At 41.6% G+C, this 16378-nt stretch overlaps 1 protein-coding gene across 1 annotated transcript in view; it reads right to left on the reverse strand.

The window, feature by feature from the left end:
- Window positions 1–4181: 4181 nt before the first annotated feature.
- IL6ST (interleukin 6 cytokine family signal transducer) overlaps window positions 4182–16378 on the reverse strand; it is a 50579-nt gene continuing 38382 nt past the window's right edge. Inside the window, exons 10-16 of the mRNA XM_066614410.1 lie at window positions 15204–15371; window positions 12798–12899; window positions 12432–12578; window positions 9537–9677; window positions 8941–9037; window positions 7205–7286; window positions 4182–5381 (exon numbers count right to left, since the gene is read on the reverse strand). Of these exons, the coding sequence (XP_066470507.1) occupies window positions 4680–5381; window positions 7205–7286; window positions 8941–9037; window positions 9537–9677; window positions 12432–12578; window positions 12798–12899; window positions 15204–15371 (1439 nt within the window). The 3' untranslated portion in view covers window positions 4182–4679. The remainder of the gene's footprint in view (window positions 5382–7204; window positions 7287–8940; window positions 9038–9536; window positions 9678–12431; window positions 12579–12797; window positions 12900–15203; window positions 15372–16378) is intronic.

Here is a 16378-nt window from a genome sequence, read left to right on the forward strand (position 1 = left end):
AAACACTGAAAGTTACAAATACAAGGGCTAACAGCCATTTTCACAATGTTTACATAACAAACATGCACCTGGAATAAATGACAAGGGGTATTCAATATCTGCATTTAAGGAAAGCCAAGGGTTTGTCTATGCTACAAGTTGTTGTCTATATGTCAGTGCCTAGTAGTAGTGACCATCTATTGCTCTGCAGCAACTATCCAGGAATAAACATACAATTCAAGCACCATAGAAAGTTGCTTGTAGTTGCAGTGCATTTTGGAAGGATAAATGGGGAGATCTTCACTGTATTTTAACACAATAGTAGCGGTGCTGAGATAAATACAAATGCACACTCCTGAGCTGTGCCTTTCCTTTGAACAACCTGGTTGGCACAAAAAGAATCACATCTGTACAAACTATGTAGGAAATGAGATGTCTCAGAATCCAGCCAAGGAATCTACTTGAGTGATTTTCAACAACCGTGCCATGAATGGTATGAAGGTATGCCATGGCAATTTGGTGAAGGGCCCTATATTAGTAGGGCCATTGGGATGTGAGCCCTGGCTGGCAGTATGGTGAGCCATGTCAATTGTCAAAAAACGGACGGTGTGCCTTGACAAATTTTAGCACCTTCTCAGTATGCCATGAGATGAAAAAGGTTGAAAAATCGCTGATCTACTTCCTAGTAGACCAGGGAAAGGGGGGAAGAGAGAGAGATCACCACTCACAGCTGTCTGGACCACCAACTGGCAACAAGAATGGAGAATCTATGTTCACTTGTTCTACTAAGAGGCATTCATATTAACTTAAACCTTAATGATGAGAAGAAAATACCAAAAAGCTTTTCAGTAAACTGTATTTGGCAGAGGATATCACACTGCTATGCATGAACAAGGGGGTTCAAGTTAACTAGTTGCAGTTACTCTGATGCAAAGATGGCACCAGCTCTATGACTACTTGTAGTAACCAGCTGTTCCCAAACTGTGGGTCTGGTAGGTCATAATCCAATTTTTGCTGAGTCATGAAATTGACAAGGCAGACTAGGCTATGTGCATCAAGGGTTAAACAACCTGTTGTGTTGGGGGGGGGGAGCATTACAATCACCATTATAGCTACAGAGGCTTGAGCAGCTAGTAAAGTGAAATTTTTTTTAGGTGGGTCCCAATGCTAAAAGGTTTGGGAACCACTGTAGTAAGCTATAGACAAACCCTGAAACAAGCTTCAGCATTTTGCATAGATACAAGATGCAACATCATGAGCTGACAGACAGAAGTCATACTGATGTCTATATAAAGCACAGCTAACTGCAATATTGACAATCATCAGATTTCACAGGTGTTTTGGAAGCAAATGAAATTTTCTATGGCCATTTTTTTAGAGACTTGCATAGCCAGCTCTCTAGCTACTCTTCTATTCACCAGATAAGCAGAACAGGATGTTTCTCTAAATGTCCTTTCACCAAGCTAAGATTGGTATGGGGCTTCTCAGCTTGTCACTTTAGTTGACAACCAAAGTACGGCAGAGAGTATTAAGGGAAGAAAAGTGTTGCATATTGAACAGAATTGTATGCATTCTTCTGGAGGAGTTATGTCAGCCTGCACCGCCCCTACTCTGGCAAAGGGAATTAGCATGGTTTATGTAAAAATACAGGGGATACATAGTCTCAGGGCATCCATGACTTGGGCAACGGTGTAGGTCACATGGCATGACCACCACTGACTCCAAATGCAACAAAGACTGCAAACCTAGAAACACTTAGAATTCCCACTGAACTCGGTGAGACTTACGCACACAACAGTGAGTAAACAAGCACTGGATCAGGCTGCATAGGGTTTAAAAATCCATGTATTACATGTTAAAATCCATGTATCCATGTATTACAACTTAAACCAAAGTATTCCAATACAAGTCATCACACAGTTCCACGTTCATTAACTATTTAGTTTGAAGTACAAAATTGACTCTGTGTAGAATTATATATAGTCTATAACACAAGAATTAAAAGTGATCTTTTTCAAAAGTAAACATTTGTGCAAGGGATTGATTAGCTAGCTTCAAAGTAATTTGAACGTATGATTTTCAAAGCAGGACATGTGGATCAAGTATATTCTAGATGTTTTTGAATTAAGGTGCTTGTGAAAAGCTCTTTCCAGCTCCATAGAGCTTGGGACAGTATTGCAAACATTACCTTGGTAAGAACCAACAGCTAAAGCATAAAAATGGGTTTCTGACACTAGTGATATTTTCCCCCAAGAAATGGAATATTTCTCAGAGTCAAGCCTTGAGACTTTTCACTGCAGAAAGAATTAGAACAACTGAAGAGACAAGTTTCTAGAGATTAACAAAATGCATTTTTATATAAGTCTGTTTTTTCAGGTACTGAGCTTTCAACTGCACACTATGGACACGGCATATTTCATCCTAGTTTTACAACTTCCATCTATTTTCCCACAGTCTATGCACAAGTACTCGGTGAGTAGTAATCCAAGTGCTATTACCTACAGATAGCCAAGAGGCTATTGGAAAGAGACAGCAAACTTGAAAGGCTGTTTCTGAAGAATAGCCAAACTAAATATAGTCTATATTAAACAGCAAGACTGACAATCATTCAGTGCCTGAACACTGGATGAAACTGTTATTAGGACACATACAAGAGGGATTAAGGAGTATCTCATGCTCATACCTGCTTGTATGTATATCCTAACAGCAGAAAAACTCACAAGAAGTCACCATCATCTATGAGCTTGAGGACAATACTGCAATTAGAACAGTTTTGTAGATGCAAACTTCTGAAGGTATTCAGAATGTAGTCACCTTTCTTTGAGTGGACAGAATGGCTGAGTGGCCAAGCTTCATAATAGCCACCAATTATAGTCTGAAATGGCTGGAGAATTAATGATGATTTCTAACCACTAAAGCTTCACAGATAAAATCACTACACATAGTTAAATTGTTGAGGAAGAATGACATGAACCTTTATTTCTCTTTAAACAGCTATAGTGTTTGTGGACAACTTCAGAATCATAGTCTCAACTTATTAATGCATCGAATAAAAAGGAACACATTAGCTTCAGCTACCTTACAGGAAAGAAGTTGAAGTGACCTGGATAATTTTATGATAAATATAAAATAGAGGCTCCAAGCAATATTTTCATGAAATGAAACTGGTAGGAGGGAGGAGAAAAACAGTCAAAGCTTGTGTTCTTCATGGAGATCACCATGGCCACATGGTTTTCTTTCCTGTTATAGACAACCATGATGTCAGACATTGGTGGCAGGTAATATTGGCATCACTAAAAATGGACTTTCATCTTAATCTAATGTTTTTCCTAACAGCTTTATTATTCATTAATATAAATATTTCGTTCAAACAGAGCCTAACCTGGTGGAAGGTAAAAACAAAATGTGTCCAGATTGAATTTTTCTAACTGGCATATATATCCTTAAGGTTTAAATTTCCATTCATTTGGCTGGAAATTACACCCAACATTCAGAGTTAAACATTCTGACAGTTATTTTCAACACGATGATATTTTTCTCCATTGGTTTGTAGCCCTTTACTGAGAGGGGCAGAGTACAAAATCCAGGGAAAAAGGAAAGTCTAAAGTAAACAAAATGCTTCTAGTCAGTTAATCTGCAAATATCTTAGACCCCATCATATTTGGATTCACTACCTTAAGCCACTAGATTTGGCCAGAAGTGGGCCAGTAGTTTTGGTCTCTGGATAATATTTTAAAAGTCATTTATAATAAAGCACTATACTTTCTTTCAAAGGGTATACCCTAGCCCAGTGGTTCCCAAACTGGTGGGTTGTGACTTACCAGCCAGGGAAGCACTGCCCTTGAGGGAGGCAGCAATGCAATCCCCAGAATTTCACTACTGCAAGGGAGGGGAGTTTTTTCACTTACCTCCAAGTCAGTGCTGGATTCCTGGGGGGTCTGGGGAGCCTTCTTCAAGGCTCCCCAAGCCTCAGTAAGTCTGTAAAAAAAGAAAAAAATGGACATCTCCATTTTGTCTCAAAAACCATGTGTCCATTTTCCCCTATTTTTCAGGCTTACAGGGGCTTGGGGAAACCTATGGAGAGCTCTCCAACCCCCTGCACCTCCCAGGTCTCCAGTGCTGGCTGGAGGCAAGTAAAAAAAAGCCCCTCCCCTCCCTGGCAGCAGCACACCCCTGGGGATCAGGTTGCTGCCTTTCCCCCACCCCTTATAGGGACATAGGTCAGTGCTTCCCTGGCTGGTGGACAGTGACCCACCAGTTTGGGAATCACTGCCCTAGCTTAATGAACAGAGATAATTCATAATATACTAGTCTAACCTCTTCATAGTCTAAATGATAAGGAGGTATTCAACCTGTCACCATTTCTATGCCTTCACCTCTGCAACAACGAAAAAGGCGTTTCATTCCACAGTAAAATGGAATGGGACATCACAGTAACAGAATCATGTGAAGACTGGAATTAGATGTAGTGTTTGAAGAAACATTCCAATAAGATTGGCCGGAAACTTCAAATAAATGTCTGCTCAAAATTCCCCAAGTCCACCTTGTCCAAATTCTCTTCCACAAGTGAACCTGAATTGTTCACCTGAAGCAAGATTTAGAAAAACAAAACAAACCACACACACACACGCGCGCGCACTAGTTTTAAGTCATCAGAATCACTGACGTTATCCAGCTCTACTGGAGGCAGTCTGTCCTTCTCACTGGGGCATATAACCACCCTGCCTTACAGTCTGTGGTAGATAACACTTTGGCACCTCGTCTGTCACTCCATTTACTCTTGTGGTTTCAACCTGCAGAGTTGGCCCCTCAGGGCTTGGGTGGAAAGCACTTGCTAAGGCAACTCCCTGTTCCTCTCTCTCTAGACTTGAGCCACACTTTTGTGGGGCTTGAAGTCCAGCCAAATCTTCCTCATTTATAGGAGGAATCTGTTTTACTTTTTCCAAATGTGATTCATCCATTGTGGTTTCATCTCGGTTACAATTCTGTTTGAAATAGTGATATCTTGGGGTTGAGTTGTCACTTCCCAACACTTGCTGGTCTTCCGATTGCTCCTCCAAGTCCAGCAGGGGCTGGGTAGACTCAGATCTAGAAAAGACCTGCACTGAAGGTATCTGGTCTCTGTAGCCACTGGGGACCACGGTTGAATACTGTACAGTGCTTGAAGTGTTTTGTGCAGGTTCGCCTTCATCACTATCAGAAACACTTTGTTGAGGAGAAGACATGCAGGAGGAACCCCCTATTCCACTGCTGTGCCCCTCCGAGGCATTCTCCTTTCTAAGCAAGTCAGAAGGCTTCGAGTCCTGTTCAGAAAGCGAGATCTTGTCACCAGCTTCAATTTCTACCACACTGACATCAGTGAAGCTGCCTTCTGGGTATATTTGATCCTTGGAATTAAAATGCTAGAAAGAAACACAGAATAAAAGTTATGGCTACTTTTGATGCAACTTGATTGTAAACAGCAACATCTATGATTCTTTGACATGCATCCAGAGTTCATTGCTTCAGAGAATTCATGTGTCTTGAATGGCAAATAAATACAGTGCCTACTTACCTTTCCATTTAACCCCCATCGTTTTTGGCCAACATCTTAGTTTACCAGGGGTCACTTTTGGTGTAGTCACATTGCAAATATAGAGGTACCAGAGCAGCAATCTAACTTGGAATATCTTTTACCTTTATCTCTAGTTTAAATCCCATTATATGGCAGTTGGTTGCAGTGTTTGGTAATAGGTGGCTGTGGATCCAGAGGCAAAACCCTGCACAGGCCACCCCCATGACCTCTCCCACCTGCTTCCTGATGGCATAAGGGGTATTACTGCTGTCACCAGTACCATGGATTCAGGTGCAGTGTGGCCGGATGACTCTTCTAATCACCTTTGGCCACTGACCAACCATGCTGATATCCGACAACAACCCTGGTTGGTTGTAGCAATGAAAAATAAGTAATTAAAATATTTTTCTAAGTCACTAATATGATCCCCAGTACAGAACACAGGCTCTGAATCTCAGAGATGGTCATCCCTGAGATTTCTCTGGATCTCAGAGATGGTCAACCCCAGTCAAGTTTAAAAAAAAAAATCTGATAAAATGAAGTTAGCAGAAACTTTGTTTCCAAATTTCTTGCTCCTTTCAAGTTTGGAATGGTCTTATGTAAGGTGTCAAATGATGACTATTTGCCAATCTGTACCTGATGTACAAAACAAGTACTTTCCCTGGCAACACAAGAGTTTTTCAGCTCAGTGGCGTAGCTAAGGGGGTGCAGGGGGTAGCAGCTGCATCAGGCATCAAGCTCTAGAGGGGCAACAAGTGAGCTTAACACTAGTGACCAAAATTGTGAAAATCTTGGTATGTATGAATAATACCATCATGCTATATATCACTGGAAAGGTAATTTAATGCATAGTGCAATGAAACAAACTGCACTGGAATATCAGTATTCTATCAAAAATTATGGCCAATTAACCAGAAAATGAAAACACAACTGTCTTGTGGAACACCAAGTGGATTTGCTTAACTCCAAACGGGCTGAGACTGATTGTTCTGAGTGCCAATGAGATGTTGTTATAATACAGCATGAAACCAATAACTTTTTATTTATTTACTTAATTAATGTGTGTGTGTGGGGGGGCTACAAAATCTTCTTTGACCCCAGGTAGCAGATAGATGCTTTAGCTATGCCACTGAGTGTGGGGAGGCAGCTGAGCAAGTGGGTGGTAAGCTGCTGGGGGGAGGAGGTGGGTTCCTCCCAATTTTCACTTTTTAAAAAGCCCGAGTGTGACATCACTTCCGGTTGTGACATCACTTCCAGGGCAACATTTTGAGCTTGGCACCGGTCTACACGATCATTAGCTATGCCACTGTTTCAGCTGCTAATTTCTGGGGCAACTGCCACGATATATAAGCACTCCAGACTTAGCTTTAGTGTTCTTGAAATGAAATTACATTAATGCAAGCCAAAATATCAATCAGAATCTCTCCAATTTACAGTTCCAGAAGTGATGGGGTAGGCAATTTTAATTGTCTGACAAAGTGCAATTTACTACTTTCTTACGGCCAGGATAAGCATCCCTGTTAAAAATATTGCATGTTAAGAAAATCTTGAATTCTTAGCTGGTGTAACCTCTTTGCTTCTCCATTTATTATGCTTTTTCTAGTCAGCTTACGGCCCTGTACTACTGCCATATTGGTAGAAAATAGTTTAAAACATTATTTTTTCTTTTACCTTTGATGGTGTTTGTGGTGACCACTGTGCAATCACACTCTTTGAAGGATCAGGCACATTAGGCCAGATATGCTTCTTGATGCTGGCAAAAGATTGAGAGGGACAAGTCACTGCATCACCATTACACAAACCTCGCCAAAACTCTCTGTATCTCTCATATTTACAATACTGTTGCCAGTTTTATATTCCACCAAAGCGTTTCTTAAAACACACACAGATAACTCACTTAGAGCACAATCCTAACCAACTTTCCAGCACTAACATACCTGTGCCAATGTGGCATGCACTGCATTCTGCAGTGGGGAGGCAGTCAAGGAGGCTTCTTCAAGGTAAGGGCATGTTTGTTACCCTACCTTGGGGCTGCATTGTGGCTAGGTCAGTGCTGGAAAGTTGGTTAGGATTGTGCCCTTAATATTTCTGTTTGGTGGGACAACTTGTGTTTAAGTAAGGGTTACTGCCTAATTCCTGTGTTATAGTCAGACAAAGTGGATAGGGAGGGGTAGCAAGTTGTCCAGGCCTGCTGCTGGATCTGGAAAGCTCCTCCCAGCCTTTCTCTGTCAGCAGTGAGAGGCTCTGTATACAGAGCATACTTCTCCCTTTTAAGCCTCCTGCTTTCTCCTTTGTCTGAAGAGGGGCAATTTCCCTAGTTTGTTTTTTTGGTAGATAAAAGACCAGATACAGAAGGACAACAAGCAGAGAGGCAGAAAACAATGTAATGACTACATTTCAAATTCCAGAATAACATACAAACTTTGGAGCTATCATTTCATATCCACACTAAGGTAATTAATATACAGCAATAGGAAACAAAAAAACACCCAGAAAATTTTAAACTTAAGAAGCAATGCAAAATGAAAGATGTATGTCAATACTGAGAGAGGCCTGCAGTTTTAAATTACATCCTCACTGAACTATTCCTTCTTTCCTACAAAAATTTCAGCAAGCACTAACATTTAAATAGCTGCCTAACATCATAGCCTAGCACAGCAATGAAGGTCTTCATGAATATATTTTAGGATGCAGAATCACCTTACAAAAGTTAACAAATTTAGCAACATTCCAAGAGATAGCCTATAGCAACAAGATATTCTGAGCTGACATTTTGCTTTTTGGAGCAAAAGCTTCCAATTTTTTGAAGAAGCAAGCCTCCATTCTAAGTACAGAACATGCATAAAATGTTAGAAAAATATTATTTCTAAAGGACTATGACCTCAACAATTGTGCAAGTAAATAAGATACCACCAGTATTTTGTGGTGCTCTTAACTATGGTGCCATAATAAGAGCAGCACAAGCAGTGACTACAGTCACTAGCTTTGATGGCTTTAGAAGAGGACTGGACAAATTTATGGAGGACAGGTCTACCAATGGCTACTAGTCATATTGGACACCCATTACCTCAAGGTTCAGCTGCAGTCTTCCTCTGAATTCTAGCTATGGGGAGAAAAGTAAGCCCTTCACTCCTGCTTGTGGGCTTTCCAGAGGCAACTGGAAAGCCCACAAGCTTTCATGGGTCACAGTGAGAAACAGGATGCTGGACTACCTGTGCCTTGGGCCTGACCTAGCAGTCCTTTTCTTATGCTTGTTTGCTGAACCATTTCTGCACTACTTAATGATGTAATGCAACATTTTGGGGGCAAACCTCTATGTGATTCAAGGACACTTTAAAGTCTGTTGCCCAATATAGAATTTATACAAAATGTTATATAGTATATTGTGTTAAGGATAAATTACTTACATATCTCGTTTGCTGAAGCAAAATAAGACACCCAAGAGAGTAATGATCAGAAATGCTAGACATACTGGGACAACTATTGCTTCAATTTCTCCTTCCGCTAAAAGATAAATGCAAAGAAATCAGCATTTCTTTTTCAGTAGTTATTTGAGAATGATAGTTTCAAAACTTTTGAAATAAAAGTCAATGATGACAGTGCAGTAGCCAAGATAACATCTTCTGTCAAAGCTGGCTCTGGCCTTCTTGGACCAAGAAAAATGTTCATGTGACCAAAAGATAACTTAGGGCACAAAAAGGAAGCACTGAAAATCTTATTATGGTAAATGACAACTTCTTTTGAGCCAACAGGGAGTCCCTGGAGATTTTCATTCAGTAGGAGAAGCTAACAGTAGTCTTACCATGTTTGAACACAATTTGCAGCCTGGTCAAAGGTCTCGGGCGTTAATGGAAACCTACTGCTACCGGCAGAACATTCTGTTCTGTGGTACAGATCTTTTCACAAGATGAACATGGTGTGGCACCCTTGGGTCACCACTGTAATCATGACAAATGTGAGCCATTAAAACTTTAAAAAACTCAAGCACAATGTTAAAGCTTACCAAACTTGTGTGTTGTAAATACTACAGTTGGACCTCGTGCTCCTCCTTTATCAGTATATGCTGTCATTTGTACCGTATATGAAGTGTCACTTTTTAAGGATGACAGTGCATACTCTGTTTTGGAAGGTTCCACTTTAACAACTAAGAAGAACAAAAGGGTCTCCATTATTGAAGGTACATTATTTCAGCTTTGTGGACACCTCACTTGAACAGTGCTTTGTGAGTATATAAAGTGCTTCCATGCGTATGTGATATAAATCCATACAACAACCCTGTAAGGCAAGTCTTATTATCCCTCTATTGCAGCTGGGGAGCCAAGGCAGGAAATCAGGGAAATTCTGATTCGCAGCTCAAGTCTCTTGGTCGCAATATAAAACCAGCTCTTCATTGTACAAGCTGAACAACTTTCACCTGATATTAATTGCCATTTTCATAAAATTCAAAGGAAAATTAGCAAATTTAGCAAGATCTGAATATTTTTGCCTGCATTTCTAATTCAATAAATTCAAACAAAAACTTTATGTAATAGCGGTATTACTAAATTAAATAGTCTTGAGAAATTCAAGACTATTTCTCAAAATCAATGGTGGGAACTGAGATCAAATTAGAAATGTAAGCTAACTCAAATTCCAGTAGAAGCACATAATAACGCTACCTGTTTCCTTAACATTCAACTTTTCAGGTAACAGAGCTACAATCCAGTTACCAGGTAAACGTTCACTATGAACACAGTAACTTCCATATTATTCAGCATGCCTGGACAATCTTCTTCCTTACAACCATGTCTGTTCAAGACATGCTCTATGGCAGGGGTGCTCACACTTTTTTGGCTCGAGAGCTACTTTGAAACCCAGCAAGGCCCAGAGATCTACCAGAGTTTTTTTTACAATGTTCGCGCCATCATAACATATAACATTTATGTGTACAATGTATGTTGGTGTACCTTGAGCCCCACTGAGTATAACAGAACTTACTCCTGAGTTGACATGCCTAGGATTAGGCTGTGAGGCTGCAATCCTAGCCACACTTACCTGGGAGTAAGCCCCATTGAGTACAATGGGCCTTACTCCCGGGATTTCCTCCCAGAGGCACTGAAGGGGGGGTCGGCACCCCGCGATCTACTCATTTTGCCTCGCGATCTACCGGTAGATCGCAATCCACCTATTGAGCACCCCTGCTCTATGGCAACGCCTATGATGAGCTACTCTCCTATATTGGTCAATGAAAATGCTCTCAGTTGAGCTCTGAAGGGTTCAACAGGGCATAGTGAAGGTCTACAAGGTCTTGCAGTCTATAAGTCATGGGCCATGCTACTTGTAGGTCAAACCAGCACCTGCCATCTTACTCAAACATGTATTGAAAGCCAGCAGAAATGCTGGTAGTTAAAAATGTATCAAACAATCCCAGTGACCTATCCCCAAAGCGCAACCACTACATTCAGTTGAAACTTCCTGGTAACACAGGGCAACACACATTTTTCTTACTTAAACATTACACCAATTCCTGGGTATATTTGTGGTGCCGATTCCAAAAATGGCATCCGTTTTGCCCCATCACATCTAGTTTTGGAGGCATGGCATAGCCTCTTTAGTGAATGGTTCAAGCAGCTTCCTCATGAGGAAGCCTACACCATGGCCTCCTCATGAGGAAGCTGCTTGAACCATTCACTAATGAGGTTATACTATATCTCGAAAACTAGATGTGTTAGGGCAAAACGGATGCCATTTTTGGAATCGGCACCCCAAATTCATACCAAAGCACCATAAAGTTTGGGAAAAACTTTTCTGACCCTCAATTTTGTGGGCCTGTGTAATCGAAAGCTATTCACAAAGTGTTCATTATGTTTGTCAGGTCAAGAGCTTATGAAATCTTGAAGGATTTTATGCATGTCAAGGGACACTCTCACTAGAAGGAAATGGTAAACAGCACTCTAGCCATTGCCACAGAGGGATCACCCCTCAGACAATGGAGAAGTTGAACTTCCTTCATGGCAGAAGTCCCTAGATTATAGGTTCCATTCAAAGAGATTTTAAAAAATCACACTAAGCCAAAGTTTTGGTTAGTCCCTCAAAACAGATGAGCTAGCAAAAAAAGTACATCAGTTGAGGTATGCCAGTTATTACATCTGTGTAACATCAAAACACACTATACTGTTGCAGGCATACATGCTAAAATGTTAGGAATCTCAGTACACAGGGCCTCCAACAGCCAAATAAACTTTAAAAACACCCTTCATTATTATTCAATCATATATGTAAATGTAAAGAAAGTATTTCTTTTTCCACTATGTAATTGATCTGTGGAACTCCTTGCTACAAGATGTGGTGATCGCACCTGGCCTAGATACCTTTAAAAGGAGACTGGACAAATTTATGGAGGAAAAGTACATCACAAATTACAAGTCATTATGGGTACATGCAACCTCCTGGTTTTAGAAGAGGGCTGCATCAGAGTGCCAGATGCAAGAATGGAAACAGAACGTAGGTATCTTGTTATCTTGCATACTCCCTGAGGCATCTGGTGGGCCACTGAGAGACACAGGAAGCCGGACTAGATGGGCCTTTGGCCTGATCCAGCAAGTCTCTTCTTATGTGAAACAGCAGAAAACAGTCACTCTCTGCATCTAGCAAGCAAGCAGGAGAGGGCATTCTTGGTAGTGACAGCCAAGAGGTGGAACTCCCTGACCCAGGAAATTTGTATTGCTCCCTTTTTATAATGCTTTCACCTTTAAAAGACACTCCTCTTCAAACTGAACTGACAAACTTGTTTGCATGGCTTTATTCAGCTTTTTTATGCATTTATTGTAATGTTATGATTTTAATGATCAATTCTGTAAGTCATTTTGAACTGCAGAAAATCAGGGTAAAAATTAGTAATAAGCACAGATGAAATTACCTGTTTCATTTTCTGATGCAATTTTGTAACTTATAGCATAGTATCTGATAAACCCTTTCCGTTCTTCCATTGAGAGAGGATTCCACTGTAAAATTACTTCGGATTTCCCAACTTTCTTTGTTCGAACAGCTGGACCCATTGCAGGCACTATTAATAAGAATAAAAAAAAAAGTTTCATTTCTGAATAGAAAATTATTTCCCCCGTCTTGTTCAGTAAGTAGTAAGGCAGCCAGTTTCTGCTTAGATGCAGAAATTATCCACAAATGCTTATAACCTAAATGAGATGTCACAGTATGCCTATGATTATATTGCATGCAACAAAAAGAGTAGGTACCTGAGTGTGCAGTACCATCCTGCTGAACTTACCATCCTGCTGAAGATAAGCTTGTGTTGATCTTTCCTTTCCTTGACCATTAGTATACAGTGGATATACTGTTATTGTGTAACACTTGAATGGCTTTAGATCTCCTAAGGAAATAGTTAAGATTCAGATATTAAAAAATTGATTGAATATATTCGTTTTGTATTTCTGTTTTAAACACTCGTTTATCAATCTCCTTTAGACCTGGAAAGTTCTGTTAGCAGTCACCATGAGCATCCCATTTTATTGGAGGAAAGGTGAGATACCTGTAAAGGTGAGATACTTGATCGTTGAAAAGCGGTGTATATATACTGCTAATAATTAATAATAATACTGCTGGAGGTAGGCAGCTTGACTCTGTTGGGCTGCTGCCCTGGTGGACTGCACTGGCTGTCAAACGTTTCCAGGTCCAATTCAAGGTGCTAGCTTTGACCATTAAAGCCCTACATGACTTAGGGCCAGGATATTTTGGACATCACCTTTTGTATAATCCAGCTTTTCCCCACTGATCATTGGAGAAGGCCCTTTCATTGGTTCTATCACTGATTGAGTTAGGAGGGGATGTGGCAAGAAATACAGCAGTGTTTCTTAAGGTTTTTTTTCCTCAAGCAGTGTTTCTCAAAGTAAAGCGCTTCACATGGTCCACCTACTTAAAGTATCATCAGAAGTAATTGACAAGGAATCATCGCCAGTCACTTCTGGGTTGGGAGGCCAGATGTGATATGACAAACACTAGCAAGACGCTCAGGGTGGACAGGAGGGTTTTTTTGAGTGCTTTGGAGCTCTTGCCACCAAGCCAAGCTTCCTACCACTGTTTGCATCACATTCCTGGTCTTACTGCTAGATGGCAGGTGTCCAGAGGTCCTGTGAGTAGCATCAGACACCACCTCATGTACCACTGGTGGTACCCGTACCACTGGTTGAGAAACACTGTGTCAGGCCTTTGGCATCCCAGGCCCTGAATTGTTGTAAGCCAGGATGTGGCAGGAGGGGCCTTGATGCCCAGGCCTGTTATGAAATGCAAGTAATGGAACAGCTGCACTGTATATGTGTGATTAGCAATCAACTGCACCTGTGTTAGGTAGGAGCCATGTGACCTGGGAGTATGTGCAGAGTCACGAAGGCTATGGTGGAGTGGTGCAGTGCACTACTGGACAGCCAATCAGAGTGGGTCACAAGACTGTCTTGTGACTATGAGGTCACCCTACTCTGATTGGCTGGCCCCGGTATATATGGGGGCAAGCACAGGCTCCGGGTGTGGGTTGCTGTGGTGGAGTGTACTGACTTGGACTGTGCTTATCGTGACGGTGCCTCTCTGTATCCCTGACTCTTGGACCGTTTGACTGACTACTCTCCTGCCTGCTCCTTTTACCAATACATGCTTCTGCAACAAACAAGCCTGTGTCTTCTCCTTTGGCTCTGTTTGGCATCGCCTGCTTCTTGTGCTGTCTCCCTACGCTCCCGTGCCCCTCTGCTATTGGGAAAGCAAGGGCTATCCTCCCCTGCTGCCCTGACACACTAAAATAGAAACTTCTCAATAGTGGCACCAACCTTACAGAAATCCTCCTCCTTCGTTTACAAACTGCTCCCACCTTAGAAGTTTTCCGACAGAGCCTGAAGACATTTCTATTCAAATTAGCCTTCTTAGTTATGGTTTTTATTACTGGAAATCTGGATTTTTACTTCCATACCAATTAGATTTTACAATCTTTAGCCCTTCTAAAGGGGTGTCTGCTGCTAGTTTCATGTTTTATTGTGATTTTTGTTCTAAAATTTAGAGTCTAAACATCTAAACTTTAGATATCATCTACTATAATGTGGTTTCATGTGCTGTAAGCTACTTTGGGTGCCCTTTGGGGAGAAAAGCGAGAAGCCAGGATGATGTAGTGGTTCAGAAGTTGGATTTAAGACCTGGAAGATCCAGGTTCAAATCCCCACACAACCATATAGCTTCCTGAGTGACCTTGGGCCAGTCACTATCTCTCACCCTTACCTACCTCATGGGCTGTTGTGAGGACAAAAGGAGAGAAGGAACTCCTTAGAGGAACAGCGGCTTAAAATGTGAAAAATAAATATCAACTGCAGCAAGGAAAGATGCCAAGATCCACAACATGCACAACAAAAAGCATAACTTCAACAACCTCTCCTCCCAGTCAGAAGCAATGCCTTCCTTTTGGATCCTATTTCCTTGCTTTCCACTCCCCACCATTCCACCTCCATGTTGCATATTCCTTAAGTTGTGAAAGAGTTTTAGCATTGAGAAAGTCAGACATTATTTAATTTCCTCAGATCTGTCCAGGACCTCTATATTATTAGGATATACAGTAACGTAGTCTTTTGCCTCTGTAGACAATACTGATAAACATACACAGGCAGGCAGGCAGACACCCCAGACTAATTTTAATGATTACCTCTTAAAAATGTGCCCTGAGATGACCCAGGTTCCTGTTGCCAGTGGCTCAAGTTGTCGCAGTCTTCATACCATTCAATTATGTATTTATTGACATTGTCTCTGGGAGGTGACCACTCTACCCAGAGTTTGTCATCTTTAGGAAATGCTTTAACATCTTTCACAGGAGCTGAAACGACCAAAACCAGCAGCTTTATTTCAGAGAGGAGCTGTAATGGAGAGATTCCAGCTTTCTAAAACCTCCCTCATTTCAACTACAACATGAAATTTAAAAGCTAGTGGGCTGCTTTAATCATGACTTAATCCAGGGGTGCTCACACTTTTTTGGCTGGAGAGCTACTTTGAAACCCAGCAAGGCCCAGAGATCTACCAGAGTTTTTTTTTAATCCCATTATAGTCAGTGGGGCTTACTCCTGTGTAAATGTGGACAGAATTGCAACCTCAGAGCCCAACCCTATGGTGTCTACTCAGAAGTAAGTCCCATGCTAGTCAATGGGGACTACTCTCCGGTAAGTGTGGATAGGAGCTTTAGAGCAAGGGTGCTCAAACTTTCAACTTTAGGGACCCTGGACCTTTAAAATTGTGTAGGAGAGAATTCCAGCAGGTGCAGCTTGTCATCTGTGGGATGACAAGTTGCACCTGCTGAAATTCTCTCTTCTATACACTTGTTAAAGGTCCAGCATCCCTAAAGTTGAAAGTTTGAGCACCCCTGCTTTAGAGCCCAATCTTTTGCATGTCCCCTCAGAAGCAAGCTCCATGCTAGTCAATGGGGCTTACTCCCGGGTAAGTGTGGAGAGGATTGCAGCTTGTGTGCCCAAGCCTAAGCCTGTCTCCTCAGAAGTAAGTCCCATGCTAGTCAATGGGGCTTACTCCCAGGTAAGTGAGGAGAGGACCGCAGCCTTGGGCACCTGCATTTCTCAATTGCTGCTGAACTTCCCCATCCAGAGGCTGTCACCACCCTGCATCAGCGGCACTTCTGAGTGGCCCCAAGCAACTCCTCCAGACAGTCCCGGGCTGCTTCCAAGCCCTTCTGGAGACCCTCCTCAGGTTCTCCAAGGCACAACCGAAGTTCTGCTCCGAGCCTTCCCTGCAAAGTCAAGCCCAACCCTTGTTTAGCTCCACTACAGTTAATAAATATGGATGAACCTCTGTAGTTAGAGTATAGTCTGCTAGACA

Source organism: Tiliqua scincoides, chromosome 2 (genome assembly GCF_035046505.1).
Source record: "Tiliqua scincoides isolate rTilSci1 chromosome 2, rTilSci1.hap2, whole genome shotgun sequence".
NCBI lineage: Eukaryota > Metazoa > Chordata > Lepidosauria > Squamata > Scincidae > Tiliqua > Tiliqua scincoides.